This window comes from Dermochelys coriacea, chromosome 9 (assembly GCF_009764565.3).
Source record: "Dermochelys coriacea isolate rDerCor1 chromosome 9, rDerCor1.pri.v4, whole genome shotgun sequence".
NCBI lineage: Eukaryota > Metazoa > Chordata > Testudines > Dermochelyidae > Dermochelys > Dermochelys coriacea.
In genome coordinates this window covers 90,056,236-90,070,752 of record NC_050076.1, presented here as the reverse complement: position 1 = coordinate 90,070,752, position 14,517 = coordinate 90,056,236, and the positions used below count along the sequence as shown (strand labels likewise).

The 14,517-nt window shown below is 43.1% G+C and overlaps 1 protein-coding gene across 6 annotated transcripts in view; it reads left to right on the top strand.

The window, feature by feature from the left end:
• Positions 1–2,184: 2,184 nt before the first annotated feature.
• GRIA3 (glutamate ionotropic receptor AMPA type subunit 3) overlaps positions 2,185–14,517 on the top strand; it is a 222,117-nt gene continuing 209,784 nt past the window's right edge. For 5 of the 6 annotated variants that reach the window (XR_005294793.2, XM_038415654.2, XM_043492288.1 and 2 more), the window contains exons 1-2: positions 2,383–2,988; positions 4,100–4,258. Coding sequence is in view for 5 of the 6 variants with exons in the window: in XM_038415654.2 (XP_038271582.1) it covers positions 2,898–2,988; positions 4,100–4,258 (250 nt within the window). In the remaining variant the exon portion in view is untranslated. Of the gene's footprint in view, positions 2,989–4,099; positions 4,259–14,517 lie in introns of all 6 variants that reach the window. The other variant, XM_038415652.2, reaches the window with a different exon arrangement.

Genomic DNA, 14,517 nt, shown 5'->3' with positions numbered 1-14,517 from the left:
GCTACAGAGAGCTCTTCTTCAGGTCTGGGAAAGGTACTCAGTGTTACAGCTAAATAGAAGGCCTAAACTCTCTTCTTCCATTCCAGGTGAACTGGCCCATTAACATCCATTGGACAAAAAGGGAGTTTAGTGAGTTACAAATTGTTGTCATAAGCCATAAATCCAGTGTCATTATTAAGACCATGATTTTTAGTGTCTAGCAAAATTAAATAGTTAAGCCTCCGGACTTATTTCATATTTCAAAAGTGTTGTGCAGGTTTCCTTTGAGGATGAGGACTGATAGTTCAGCTAGAGAGTGATCACGTTGTGAAAAGTGTTTGCCCACAGGTGATAGGGTGTTTTTGTCTTTTATCATTTTCCTGTGAGCTCATTTGAGAGCATAGTGATTGTGTGGTTTCACCCACATAGTTGCTATTGGGGCATTTAGCGCACTGGAAGAGATACATACTCCCTTGTTGCAGGATCCTAGTGCCTAGGCTCCAGCCTGAGCCCAAACATGTACTCTGGAATTAGACAGCCCCTTAACCCAAACCCTGTGGGCCTGAGTCAGCTGGCACAGGCCTGCGGGGGTTTTAATTGCAGTGTAGACATACCCTGTAAGGCCGCAGCTAATTACAATACACAGGACAAACTATACTAACCCATAACAGAGAACATAGACCAAAGAAAGTAGACTCTGAGCTAAACAAAGACAGAGGCTGATCGAGGAAGGATGTCCTGCTGGAATCAGAGAAGGGGAGGCATCAAATAGGGAACAATCTTGCCCTGGCTTAAGGGATGGACTAGGTGACTAGTAGCTCTCTTCCATCTCCATTTCGAACATTTCCTCAAAGCATCATGAAAAGAAAAGAGCTGTCTTTATACTGAGATATTAATAAACATGAGCAGAATGCAGTATTTTCCCCTCCGAGAATTGTGCTTTTCAATAGCAATGCCATAGCCCCACATGCATGTCTAAGCCTAAAGTGATAATCTGTACTCATCAGGGCATATGGGATGACTTTGCTATCTGTACCCTATCTCTCTATTCCCCTGTGGCCCATCTTGTAGGCCAACCTACGTTTTGTATGCTCAGGGCTATCTCTAGATCTTTCTTTTCCTGGCAAAGTAAATGTAAGACCAATGAAAACTGCATTGGGATCCAATTCTCTAGAGACTGGGTTTGAAAGGGCCTAATATTCCTCATGAGCAAGATAAGCCAATCATTCACAAGGAGCTTTTTATTCTGCAGAGCACCAGAGGCGAATGAACAAGGGAATCTACAGAAATGCATCAGCAGGAGGAAAAAGATGAAAAAAAATGTGCTGGACCAACTAGGAGCCAAGGTGCTAAACAGGCAGCCTTCCTGGGAAAGGGAGAGGCACCCAGTCTGGGACCCCTCATCCCTTCCTCTCTCCAGGGCTGGATTCTCCTTACCATCTTCCTCCTGTCCCTGGTGGTTCCCCCTCTCTCCCGCCTCTTCACAGATGCTTCCCCTTCCAATGGCTCCAACGCCGCTTCTTGGAGGGCTCCTTCACCAGTGTTAACACCCCCTCTGCCCAATCCCTGTCACTGGGGGCACTCCCTCCTCATCCGTCCAGGCCCCCGCCTCTCCTCACCCCCTCAATCTCTCAGGGCTTCCCTTCTCAGAAGCCATTTTCTCCCCTTCTCTTCCTCCTCTCCATCTCCTTCCCCCACCCTCTCTGTCTGTGGTGGTTCCTCCACACACTGCCTCCTCTCTGCCATTCTCCCCTTTTCCTCACCCCTCCACTCCTGCCTCCCTTCCACACCACTAGCTGGAGTTTTCCCTGGGGCAACCCTCTCCTTTTATCCCCCCTTCCTGGTGGGGCCCCACTCAGCACCCTTTAAACCCAGGTGGGTGCCCCACTCAGACACTCTCCCATGGGGGTGGGCAGAGGAATGGTCCCTGGTGGCTCCCTGCTTCTCTCTCTCCCCCTCCCCTTTCCCCCAAATCCTAGGGAATGTCCCTCCCCACCCCCCGCCTAGTCCCTTCCCCCGCAATCCGCTCCTACCCCTGAAGGGTCTCCTTTTTCTCCTCCCCCCTAATCCCACTGGGTCTTCTTGAACCTCCCCCTCTCCCCCCGCATCCCTGCTGCCTTCCCCTCCCCAGCCCTGCCCCTCCTGTTCCCCGCACCCACTGTTCGGTCCCCGGGGCCGGCAGCGCGCCCCAGGGAGCGTGTTCCACACCAGCCCCAGCTGCTGCGGCTCCCTGACTAGGTCGAGCAGCCTCTCCCTGCTCTCTCCTTTTCCCGTCCCCCTTCCTCCCTTCCTCCCTCCTTCCTCTTCCTTCCTCCCCTTTCCCCTCTTCCTACCTCCCTCTCTCTCTTTCCTGCCCCCCTCTCCCCCCTCCCACGCTCCCCTCCCCCTCGTCTCCCAGACACACCGCACGGGCAGTGCAGCTTTAAAGGCTGGTCCACGTGAGGCTGGCGTGTGCCTATTGATGGCATCTCGGGGCTGCTGCTGAGGCGGCCGAGCGCCGGGGCTGGGGCTTTGCCGGCTGGGGGGCTGCAGTTTGCGGGGAGGACTGGAAGGATGAGCGGCTTGAATTCAACGTCAGATCAAGTTTGAGCAATAACCCCCATCCCGGCCCAGTTGGAGGAGCCTCCCTGACGGGGGAGGGGGGGGGGGATCGTTTTCTCTGCCCACCATCTTTGGGGGGGGGGGAAGTCCCTGCTGGGGGGGGGGAGTGTCGGCGCCGGGGGGGCTAGAGACAGGGCGCAAGCCCAGCCTCGCAGTGCAGGAGCCCTTCCCGGCTGGGGTGAAGAGGAAGAGGAGAGGGCTTGCAGCGTCCGCCGCCTGCTCGCCAGCGTCGTTCTTATTCATCGCCTCTCGCGTTGCGCCCCATGCCTGTTCTGTCAGTTTCGTTTTAGGAATTGAATTGAAGGGGCTGAAGAAACATGGGGCGAGCCGTGCCTCAGACTCTCCTGCTTTTGGTGGCGGGTCTTTTGGGGGAGTCTTTGGGAGGATTTCCAAACACCATCAGCATAGGTAAGCACCATCTTTTCGGGCATGGAACTTGAGCTGAGCCGAGTTATTTCATCTCCTTTGCATTTTCAGCGGCAACTCTCTTACCTCGAGGCATTAAACATAGACCCCCCCCCCTCCCCCGTTTCGCTCCCCCCAGATGGCAAGAGACAGGGGTCTGGTTAAAGCAAGGCAGCTGTTTGCATGAAATGCATGTAGGTGCATTGCTCTCCTACATCCCTGGTGGTCTTAGGAAGAGAGGGACTCTCTCTGGGGAGGGAGGTGGCAGCTTGTATTGTCCTTTCCATCGGGCGCATTCCTGGAAGTCACCAGCGTGGTTTTTGTTTGTTTGTTTTCTGAAATTGTGAAAACCTCCCAAGGACCAAAAACTTGCCTTGTTTTGAACAGAACAGAAAGAAACAGCGGCGGGGAAGGACCTTCCGTGCCATTTCCAGCGGTAGAGGCAGAGGGCTTTGTGCGCCCTAGGCTGGCACCGTGCGTGGGAGAGGAGGGCAGTGCAACAGAATCACGAAAATAATCAATCTCCTGCCTACTAATGGCACAACGAGGGGAGCTTTAAGAGCGTAGTTTTCGTTATTATTTAGCTGTAGGAAAAAAGTTCCCCGCCTCTGGGTCTTGGGGGTTAAGAGACTCCAAGCCATGCTGAATTACTCTTTGTATTTGTATTTGTACTCAGTACCCACAGGGAGATTTGACCTATGTTCATATGAAATCGTGCCCCACAGCAGCACACTGTACATGGGAAAAGGGGGTATGCTCACATTTCGTCTCTCAAATCCACATTTGGGGACCTACACCAAAGTGGCCTGATTTTCAAAGGTGCTGCTGAACACCTGCCACTCCCCTTGATTTCAGTGGGAGTTTGGGGTGCTCAGCACCTTTGATAAGCAGGACACTTCTTTATTTGCATGCCTGTATATGGCTTTAGGAGCCTAGCTTTAGGCACCCAAGACTGACAATTTTGGAGTACAGATTTAATATATGCACTATATGCACATCTCTAGCTTCATGTGTTCACTGCTGCTACATATGGCCTGTAAATATAGTTTATTAGGCCTGCTATTTCTAAGGAATCCTTTTCAAATCTTTGTCCTCTTATTTTTTTTCACCATAGGTGGACTTTTCATGAGAAATACTGTTCAGGAGCACAGTGCATTTCGATTTGCTGTGCAGTTATACAACACAAACCAAAATATCACAGAAAAGCCCTTCCATTTGAACTATCATGTAGACCATTTGGACTCCTCCAACAGTTTTTCGGTGACTAATGCTTGTAAGTATCTGCATGTTTTTCTGTAATTTAGCATGCTGGTATTCCTGTCTGCATTATTTTTAAATTCTCCCTGACATAGTGGAGCTTTAATTAATATTTCATGTACTCTAGTGCAACAAATGTGGTACTGACAAAAGGCTTAATGGTTTGCAGCATTGCATGGTTGGATAATATTTTAGGGAAAGTTTTATCACCACTTCTCTTCACTCCTTAAAAATGTAAATTTTTTAATGGTTTTCAGAGATGCACTAGGCTTATTTATAAAGCCAAGATTTATAGTCTTAGTTTAGTGAATCCCTGCTGATGATACATATCACTTTATTGTTAAGCATAATTGCATAATTTGACAAGCAACACCATGTAGGAATAAAACATGAAAAAAGCCGTTTTCAAGTGACCTTGAGGAGACAGAGCTAGATGGGCTTACTGGCCTTCTTCTATCCTAAAATATCCTTCTTTTTTTTTCCTGATGGAGAAAGTCCTGATCAAAACCAATGAGACTGCAAACTGATGAATGCTATTAGAGCTGAAGGGAGTGGGAAAGGGAAGAGAACTTAGCATTTTGAAAAATAGCACATGCAGTAGTTCCATATAATTTGATTCTCCAGTAACAATCAGTGCAAACTAGAGGTTGGAGGGGAGTGTCTGTGTTTAGAAACAACATCCCTGCCTGAAAGTTTAGTGTGTGTTCTGCATTTAGCAAGACTTATTAAATTACCCATAACAGTGGTTATATCTGAATGAAGTTGTTATACAGATCTGAACACTTGGAAAGTTTTCTGAAAAGAAAACATTGTACTAATATGCAGTACTCCATTGTTATTGGTAGGTTTAAAACCTCGTATCTTGAACTGCTAATTTAGAGAGCATTTAATGTTTGTTTGTTTTGTGATATAATCATTTTTGTACAATTCCTCTCTAGATCACTATAATTTAAGTACATATTTTATTAGAAAGACTGGATGACTAGATAATTTAACTTCCTCTGGATTTGAAATATTTGGCCAGAAATTTGACAGTTAGAAAGTATACTGTAAAGAAATTTCTGTGAAATATGTGGATTGCTATTCTAATACATACCCCATGTGCCTCCTTCCTATAGTACAGGGTTAGCCTTTTTTAAGGGGTTAGGATTAGGACTAAAAATCTAAGATACCAAATATTATAATTTGGTATGTGTAAAAAAGACACAAAAAAGTATATTTGTTCTTTGCATCTTATTTTACTAATCCTATCCTGCCTCAACAGCTCTTACAGCAAACATCTGGCTGTTAATCCTTAATCAGTGTAATCCCTTCAAGAGGCTGTATCTCAAATATAGTTTCCTAATTATCAATTATATGGATTTAAACAGCGACGCTGATTAATAATTAAATTGGGTTTTTTTAAACTTCTATAGGTTCCTTTTAAGATAAGTGGGCCACGCTCCCTTTGTCAATGGTCAGTTTATTATTTAGTCAGTGCATTGCTAATTTTCTAACAGCTAACCATGTTTGAGAGTTGTTTAGCATGTGAAAATTATGGTAATTTAGCAATTTTATGAGTTGGTTTTCTGTAGCAAACTGAAAATGGTGCTGCATATTCCAGGGAACATATTATCGTGTAGTGAAATTTGGGAAAAGTTAAATCCCTGGAAGCACCTTAGTCCAGGAAATATCAACTTTTTATACTTAATGTATAAAAATATATAAAATATATGTATTTATCAATACAGTGTATTGAACAATAACATATGAGGGTAAATAAATAGAAGAAAGGAAATGAAAAGGTGACCTTGGGTCTATCTATGCCACTGACCTCATATATTGATAAAAGAAGAATATTTACAATCCTACCTTCTGAACCTAGGGTCCTTGCAATTACAAATAAATAACTAGAAGGGCTGTCATTCTTCTCAGATCTGCAAGCAATTATCTTTGAAAGTCGGAATGCTCATACATACCAATGCACTAGGATGAACTAATGGCTCTTCACACTACATGGCTCACATGTAAAACTGTCTGGCCTAAGTATCCTCAATCAGATTGTAGTTTCCTAATGCAGTAGTAGATAATTTCAGGGGGCAGAGTATTAGTGAAGGAAAGTTCCTCTCCCAACATTTTTACTCCTCTTGAAAATAAGAATAAATTGTCTCAAGTGCTGTCACACAACCTTTTTATTGATATCTGCAATTGGCAGAGATCCACATTCGAGAAATCTGCAGTGACTCCACTGATTCCCATCGCCAGTAAGAATTACTGTGACTGACTCTGTGAGGGGCTGATGGAAAGGAATTGGGGGCGGGGGGAAATCAGTGACTGTCCCATATGTAGTCCAAGCATACTGTGGGTTTTAGTCAATATCCATAAACCATCAAATGCCGTTACCCTGCTGTTTTGAATTGGAAGTATTTGCAGGTAGGGATGTGTGAGAGAGAGAGTGAATCAAGAGGGCATCCTACTCCGAAAAATGTTTTGATAAGACTGTACATCCCACTTGGTGCAGTCTGGTGCATTCTAGAGGAAGAAAGAAAAGGCTCTTCTAAATATCTTCACAAGACCGAGATAAAAAGGCCACCTCTGCTAGGGGTGATTTGGCAATATCCCAAGAGGGGGAAAAATTCCTTCGGGGCAAGAAAACCCCTGCCCCAAACTCCCTCTAATGCCCCTTTTCAGTTAAAATACTGCATAATCTGGTTTCCTTATATAGTCTCTGTATACCCTGCTTCCATTCTCAGTACTGAGCAGATATATCTACAGTAGCTTTCCATCCATCTGTTTATTTAGAGTTATGATATCTGCAGAGAGAGAGAGAAAACACTCAACTAAGAATTCAATTTTTCCCTGAAAAAGCTGAATTAAAGTTTATTGGTGAAGTTTTGCTGATTTATTACATATTTTAAAATATGCACCCATCCATCTGCAGAGAAAACACCAGTAGAAAAAGTAACTGGAGCTGTCTATAAATAAAAAGAAGGTAAAACACAGACATTGGATCTTTTCTTCAAAATTTCTCACATAGGGAGTGAGTTGTCTTTGTCAAAATAATTTGAATGTAATAGCTTAAATATATAATAACTTCATCACTGAAGCATGTTTCAGGTTTATATTATAACCTCTGATGGAGTATGTTAGCATTAATGTTGAATTATGCTTATGTTCTGTAGATCACATTCCCTAGAAATAACCCGCCTATGTCTTTCTGCTCTGCACTCGTAGTGCACTACAATACTTTGCTCTAGCCTCTGCAGTGTCAGCTCATTAGCACACAGATCTCATATTCTCTCTCTGCACTGTCATTGCAAAAATTGCTGTTGCACACCTTTATAGCCAACAAATGTGCTCTTGGATTACATACCATTTGCAAGAAGTATTTAGAAAAGTAAATCCAACCTTAAGGTTATTCATGGAGGAATTTTGCAAGGGAAAGCATTACCTTTAATAAAAATCTGTTGATCATGTAATGGTGATGGTGGGATATGTAAGGGGAGAAAAAGACTTTGCAGAATTTAATTAATCTACACACAGACTGCCTCTCCCAGCTCAATCCAACCCATGAGTTGCAAATTTCTGTCCCATCAATTTTTCTAACTCATTTCTCATATATCTGCTAACCCACAAGGTTCCTTTTATATTGTAACAAATTTTGATGTTTAGTGTCCTTTCCACAGGCATTTCCTCTTTAACTAACCAAAGGGAGAGAGGATAATTACCTAATTATCCTAATTTGCCAAGATCCATTGAACTATTTGTTTGGGTACTTTCTTAGGGAGTAACATTTGTAGCTTTATTTGAATATTATTATTCGTTGTACTTATGTTCTTGGTAATTAATCTTTAAAATTCAGTCTGACAGGATTTTAGAGAAGGAACAGTTGCTTTTTGTTGCTGCAATAACATTGTAGAACTAGATACTGCAAAGAATGTAACAGGAAACATTTCCTATTTAATTTTATTTATTCCAACACACACACACACATACACACACACACACACACACTTGTTAGCTGCTGCTCAGTATTTCTTTTTGCCAGTGGGCAGATAATTTGCTTTCCTCGCATCTGTGCTCTCTTTGACCAGCTGGCAAAGGACACTGATGCTCAAAGTGGTCAGCTCCCTGCTGCCAAAGACTTAAATGTGTCTCTGTAAAATTCTTGCAAATTTTGGGCCTGATGCTAGGGGCTTAGCCTGAGTAAAGACTGCAGATTAAATCTCTTACTAGCCTGCATGGGGAATGGAATGAGGTTGTGTCAGTGTTAAATCCTTAACACAACACTTTAAAATGTGCTTTCAAAATAATTCTGTTCCTAACAGATTAGCAAATAGCTTTAATACTATTTATTAGCTTTAATAGCTATGGATATTCCATAATTAGGAATCATTTTATTTAGTGCTCTGTTTAAAACAAAAAATCCCATGTTCATTCAATTCTTAAAAATTAAAAGAGCTGATGTTAAAATTTCTGTGTCTTTCGGCATATGAGCCTATAGCAAAAAGTTGTGTTTGCACTAGAAGTTGTAACCATTTAAGAGAGTTTGTGATTAACTTTATGGTGATTTTGTTGCCAGCAAAGAACTGTGATATTTTAAAATAAGATTCTATTTTAAAATTAAATTGAAAAACTTCAATGAAAAAGTTCCTTCTCCCTTTTCAGATGTTATGATTTTATTCAGTTGATTTAGTACAGAAGGGGGGAAAGTCCAATATGAATAAATACTTAAATAAATAGCTTATTGATAAAGCTCCATAAGCATGCATTGTGCTTTACAAAGCAAGCAAAGAAGCAAACTTACAATCTAAGACACCACATACAGTCCCCCTAACATCAGTTAATTTTCAACCAGAATTTCTACAGGGGTAGAAATCTGCACATGCATTTCCTTTTATTGGACTGCGAACAAAGCTCCACATGAATGGTCTTCATTACTCCAGTGGGACTAGTCACATGAGACAGAGAGCTGTAGGGTCAAGCCAAATCTATGACAATTTTGAAACAGTGGACAACAGTTCATCTCCAAGAGACTATGGAGACATCCTGATTGGGAGATAAGCATTGGTGAGTGGGTGTGCTAAAACAGATTCATAAAGGGGAGAGCACTTGGGACTTGATCCAATAAACATTGAAATCAGTAAAAACAACAAGGAGTTCAGTCTGAAGAAGTGGGTTTTTTACCCACTAAAGCTTATGCCCAAATAAATCTGTTAGTCTTTAAGGTGCCACCGGACTCCTTGTTGTTTTTTGTGGATACAGACTAACACAGCTACCCCCGATAATTGAAATCAGTGGTTTTTTTCCACTGAGTTCATCAGACATTGGATTAGGCCCTTAATGACTGGGAAGTGGAGGCTATGCCAAATGTTGGGTTGTCATGAAAGAAGATGAGAAAGCAAGAGTGGGAGAAAGTGCTAATTTTATGTGTAACTTTAATGAGTCTTTATCAGCACAATCCAGCAATTGTATGTTTTTCCCACTGAAAGAGTTTAAAATACACACTTTGCCATCACTCGTTCATGGAATACAAATTTAGTTAAGACTCTTTGCAAGTTCTAGTCTTGTGTTATCAATATAGCCCGATGATTTATTTTGTTTTTGTTTTCTACTTAGTTCAGTCAAGAGTCAAACAGACCAATATCTTTGAAAAGTATTTCTGGTGCATTTAACATAAGATATTTTGGCTTCATATTTAGATATTTATGTTATAGTTTAGACTATATGTCTTAGTGAAACTTTACATGACAATGTGCTAAAGCAGTCTCCAACTTTCACACACCAGGGGGATTTTTTTTTCTCTTCGCTATGTCTATATGTTTTATATGTACAGGGGGCTGAAGCTGCCCCTAAATGTCATTCAGAAATGCTGGGTGTTTAACATTATTCCTGTTTGTCTTCAAAATGTTAAAACATCTTTGCCTTATGATGTAGAAATCTAAAACTTAAACTATGATTTTCCCTTCAACCTTTGAATTTAGTTATTTAACAATATAGACATTCAAAGAACATGTTGTTAAGAAGGCTGAAAACACTGTAATGTATGTTACAGGGATCACAAACTGGCAGTCCATGTTCTGGAGTTTCTATAATTTCTAGGAATCTGTCCTACACCAACAAAGTTGTGGGTGGAACATGTATCGTTACGTGCTTGGAGATAACATTTTCAAAGAAAGTCTGTGCCTTTTTGGTTAATCTCTCATAAATTAGTCATTAAGGCTGAAACTACTCTCCTTTCCTCCCCTCACAAAGCTAGAGTGAACAGGGAAATTGGCTTTTAATGTTGAAAGGAAGCGCATGTGTGCGTGGGGATTGGGGAGAGAAAGAGAGAAGATCAGTGATCCATCCTCAGCTCAGTCTGGGGACAGGGCAGGCCTTGATGGCTGCTTCTGAAGCCTGTTTATAGAAACGGCAGCCACGGGCTCTCTCCCCCTTACTCTGGGTTCTCAGCCGTTGGAGCCTCATAACCCTCTTCTTCAACTCTTAACATTTCCTTCCTTGCTAGCATAGTCAGAGCCAGTGCATAGCCCACCATCCCCAGCATGCAGAAGGTACAGGGACCCCTATGTGCAAGTTCTCTTACACAGGTGCACTGTGTTGCAAAGGACCTTGCACAGACACTTGAGCAAAGGGTGAATTTCACTTTGTGTTGGAAAATAGTCCTGTGAACAGCCTCTTGCTAGAGTGGAGTGACCTCTATGATCACTGGTAGTTAATTACTTTGAACATGTAGATATGCTGAAAGGTGTCTATATATATATACACACAGTTTGGTCACTTTCACTTGTATATCATGGGGTTACTTTTGGAGCATCTCGTATTATAATCAGAATTTGCTTAGGTGCAGTAGAAACTACCCACATGAATTCCAAATGAGAATTTTCTTAAAATGCAGAGCTGCATTGTAGCTCCACCCCCTCAACCCCTTTTTTTTGTCATGGAAAAAGAATTACATTAAAAAATTGAACCCAGTTAATGCATGAAATGTGTGTCTATTCCTATGTAGCACTGTCTGAACGTGTGACCTTCTTTCATTGTGTTCAGTCCGATATTTCCTATCTTAACTTGAGAAATTGTTCTAGTTCTTAATTTCATTATCAATAACTTTTCATACATGAGCATCCAGTGTATGGCTTAAAAAGCAGAACTTCTGTACAGATATGGTATGGTTCGGTGGCACCAGTAAGGAACTTGACTTCAGGACTCAGGGGTTCTAGGCTTGGCTCTTGCACTGACTCACAGTGTGACTTTAGGTAAGTCAGTTAGGCACTCAGAGCCTCACTTTTGCCATCTCTAAGACAGGAAGAATCAGATTTCCCCTCATCAAATAGATATTACAAGGCTGAAGCAATGTTTGATTGTAAAGTACTTTGAAAGCATTGGGTAAAAGTACATTTTACATCTTAATCAGCAGCCCAACCCTCCCCCCTGCCACCCATCGTCAAGCTTGACAAAATAAAATGAATGTTGTGCTTATTAATGGTGTGTCCTCTCCAGAAGAATATGACCACAGCCTTCTGACAGTCCCAGAACACATGTTCTAGCTGTACAGCAGGCCACCTGTCACTGCAGAAAGCCACAAAGGAAAAACGCCCACTTCCACACCTGGAATTTGCAAAAGCTCTTAGCAGGGAGGAGAACTCATATTAATGAGTTCCTCACTTCCCACATGCTACAGCTCTGTATTCCCGGTCTGGTACACATTACCACAGCACTTGCACAGGCTGTGAGAGGACGTGGGAGGAGATACGTGCTCCATATAGGGTGCAGCGATACTGCACCCTTTGGGCGGCATTTAGTGTGACACGCATAGTCCCCCAGCACAGGTAAAAATAGCAGTGTTGATGGGGAGGCATGGCTTAGCCAATAGCGTAAAGCTGCCTGAAGAGTGTGGGTATTTACTCAAGTACATTACCATGCACGGCATTCTACTTGCCTAAGCTGTGCCCTTCCATCTGCAATGTTGTGTTTAGCCTTCAGCAGACTCCAGCAACAAGGAAAGTCTCTGGCTCTGCCTTTCCCTGCTGCCTCCATCCTGCCAGATACTTCCCTCAGCACAGTAAAAGGCTCCAGCAATGGACAGCTGCTGAAGTCATTTCCCACTGACCCCCTCTGCCAGAACCTTTCACTGATACCTGTAGCTACACACTGCTGTGTGGGCATGGTGTGCTTCTCAGCATGGTGTGTAGCTGTGTATACACTACAGTCCACCACCAGTGATATAGTGTAGACATAGTCATACTTCCATGAGTGGTGGGAGGAGAAATTTCTCTCATGGAGACATGGTTGGCTGCTGGCTTCCCCTGTTCTGCTCTGCTGATGGTGCTATGGGCTCACCCCCATCAGAATCCCACCGTTGCTGGTTTTGGCAGGACACCTGGTACAGCAAATGTTGGGGCTTGTTGCCTCCTTTCATTTCCTTGGCTGACTTCTATTTGCAGACGTCAGCCAGCGGAAAGTACTATGGCTCTCGTGTCTGAACACTAGTGGTGCTTTGGGACACCCTCTGATGTTGCACAGAGTTTGCAATACAACCCCAAGTGAGAAGGCAGCCTTGGGTTGCTGCGTAATTCTAGTGTTGACCTCTGGGGGAAAAGACCCTCAAAATAGGGTGCCAGCTACCAGCAATAGCAGCTAAATTGAGGTGTTCTGAGCCTCTAGTGGTCATGGTCAATTGCACCTTTTGCCCTAACAGAAGGCTGCTAAGTTGAACCACAAGCTTCTTTTGAGGAGTAATAACTGGAAAGTCAAGAGGTATTGAAAGTTCACAAATGTGTTCCTCAATGCTGCTTTCAGCAATGTCAGTAGCACAACTCCCAATGACCTCAGTGGTGAAGCATCAGCCCAATGAAAATAATATTGGTCAAACAATGCTGAAAAATTGAAATGAAAATCAAGATCCCAATTCTGAAAGGCTTCAACATAACTCCCATTGACGTCAGTGGTGAAGCCAAGAAGGGAGTTGATGGCACTCAGCGACTTGCAGGACCAGTGCTTTTTAATTTGTATTTTTATGCTGAGGCTAATGGTTTGTCAAATGACTGACCAAGAGAGTGTGAAGAATTCCACAGTGGCAGCATCATGACATGGCTCTTTGTTTGTCTTTGTAACCATGATACAAATTCTAGTGTTCCATTTTTTAAGAAGTTATTTATTTATTTATTTTTTCCAGCTGGTGAACGTTCCCTGGGCTGCCTATACCATGGCAGTTTGTAAAATTAGTTTTCATGAACATGTGGGACATTATTTTTTCTGCAACTTCACAATTGATGTCTCTAAGTTCAAATTCTAATGAGGCACAGTGGTCACAGAGCTCAGGTTCATATGCATTTGTTGTCTTCCAATAGTTAGACGAAAGCTATTCAGCTGCATTCCTCTGTTTGTGAACTACCAGTCTGATGTCCAGCTTTGCACTGAATCTGGACTAACTGAAACGGATATGGAGCTGAGGGTGAGAGATTCTAAATTGCCTTATAAGTTTAAATTCTTTGGTTTGGGGTTTTTCTTTTCATTAAAGTGTTTTAGCCCCAATCCTGCAAGCAGAGCATCGACGTCACAAGGTGTTTTGCCTCGGTAAAAAATACAGGATTGGGCCCTCAACATAATTCCTTCTTTCTTTTTTATGTCCATTCTAAAGATGTTTCTTTATGTTGTTTATTATTTGTAGCAAGCCTAAGAGTGTGTGTGATAGGGTGTGTACCCACATAGGCCCTGAATGGGTTAATGTGAGCCTTAGTGGCTAATTAACATACCTGGCAGTACTAATGAGCAGGGGAGGGGGAGGAGGCTTAATTGATAATGAAGCCCGGCTGGAGAAAGGCTGGGTGGTAATTATAAAGCCAGGAAATTTGCAGCTAAAAGGGGCTGCAGGAAGAGAGTCTGCCGTCACTCTCTGGGCAATAGAACAAGTAGGAAGCCGCCCAGGGAGTCTGCAATGAGTCTAAGGGAGTAGACCTTGACTGCCAGCTACAGGGTCCTGAGGCTGGAACCCAGAGTAGAGGATGGGCTTGGTTTCCCCATCAGCCTCTAGGAAGGTGACATAAAGCCCTCTGATGTAAGGGGATAAAGACATTCAAAGCCTTAAGCCAAGAGGGTGCATGGACCATGGGGCCTGGAACTGGGGTTGAAGACCATGGGGTCCAGAGTTGGGGTTGCAAGGGCATTGGACTGTTATTTGTGGAACTTTGTTACCCCAGAAGGGAAGGACTATATAGTGATCTGGCCAGAGGGCCAAGTCATGACGAGGTAGTATCCCAAATCATGAAGAGAGTGAGAGGGGTCAAAGCATGAGTA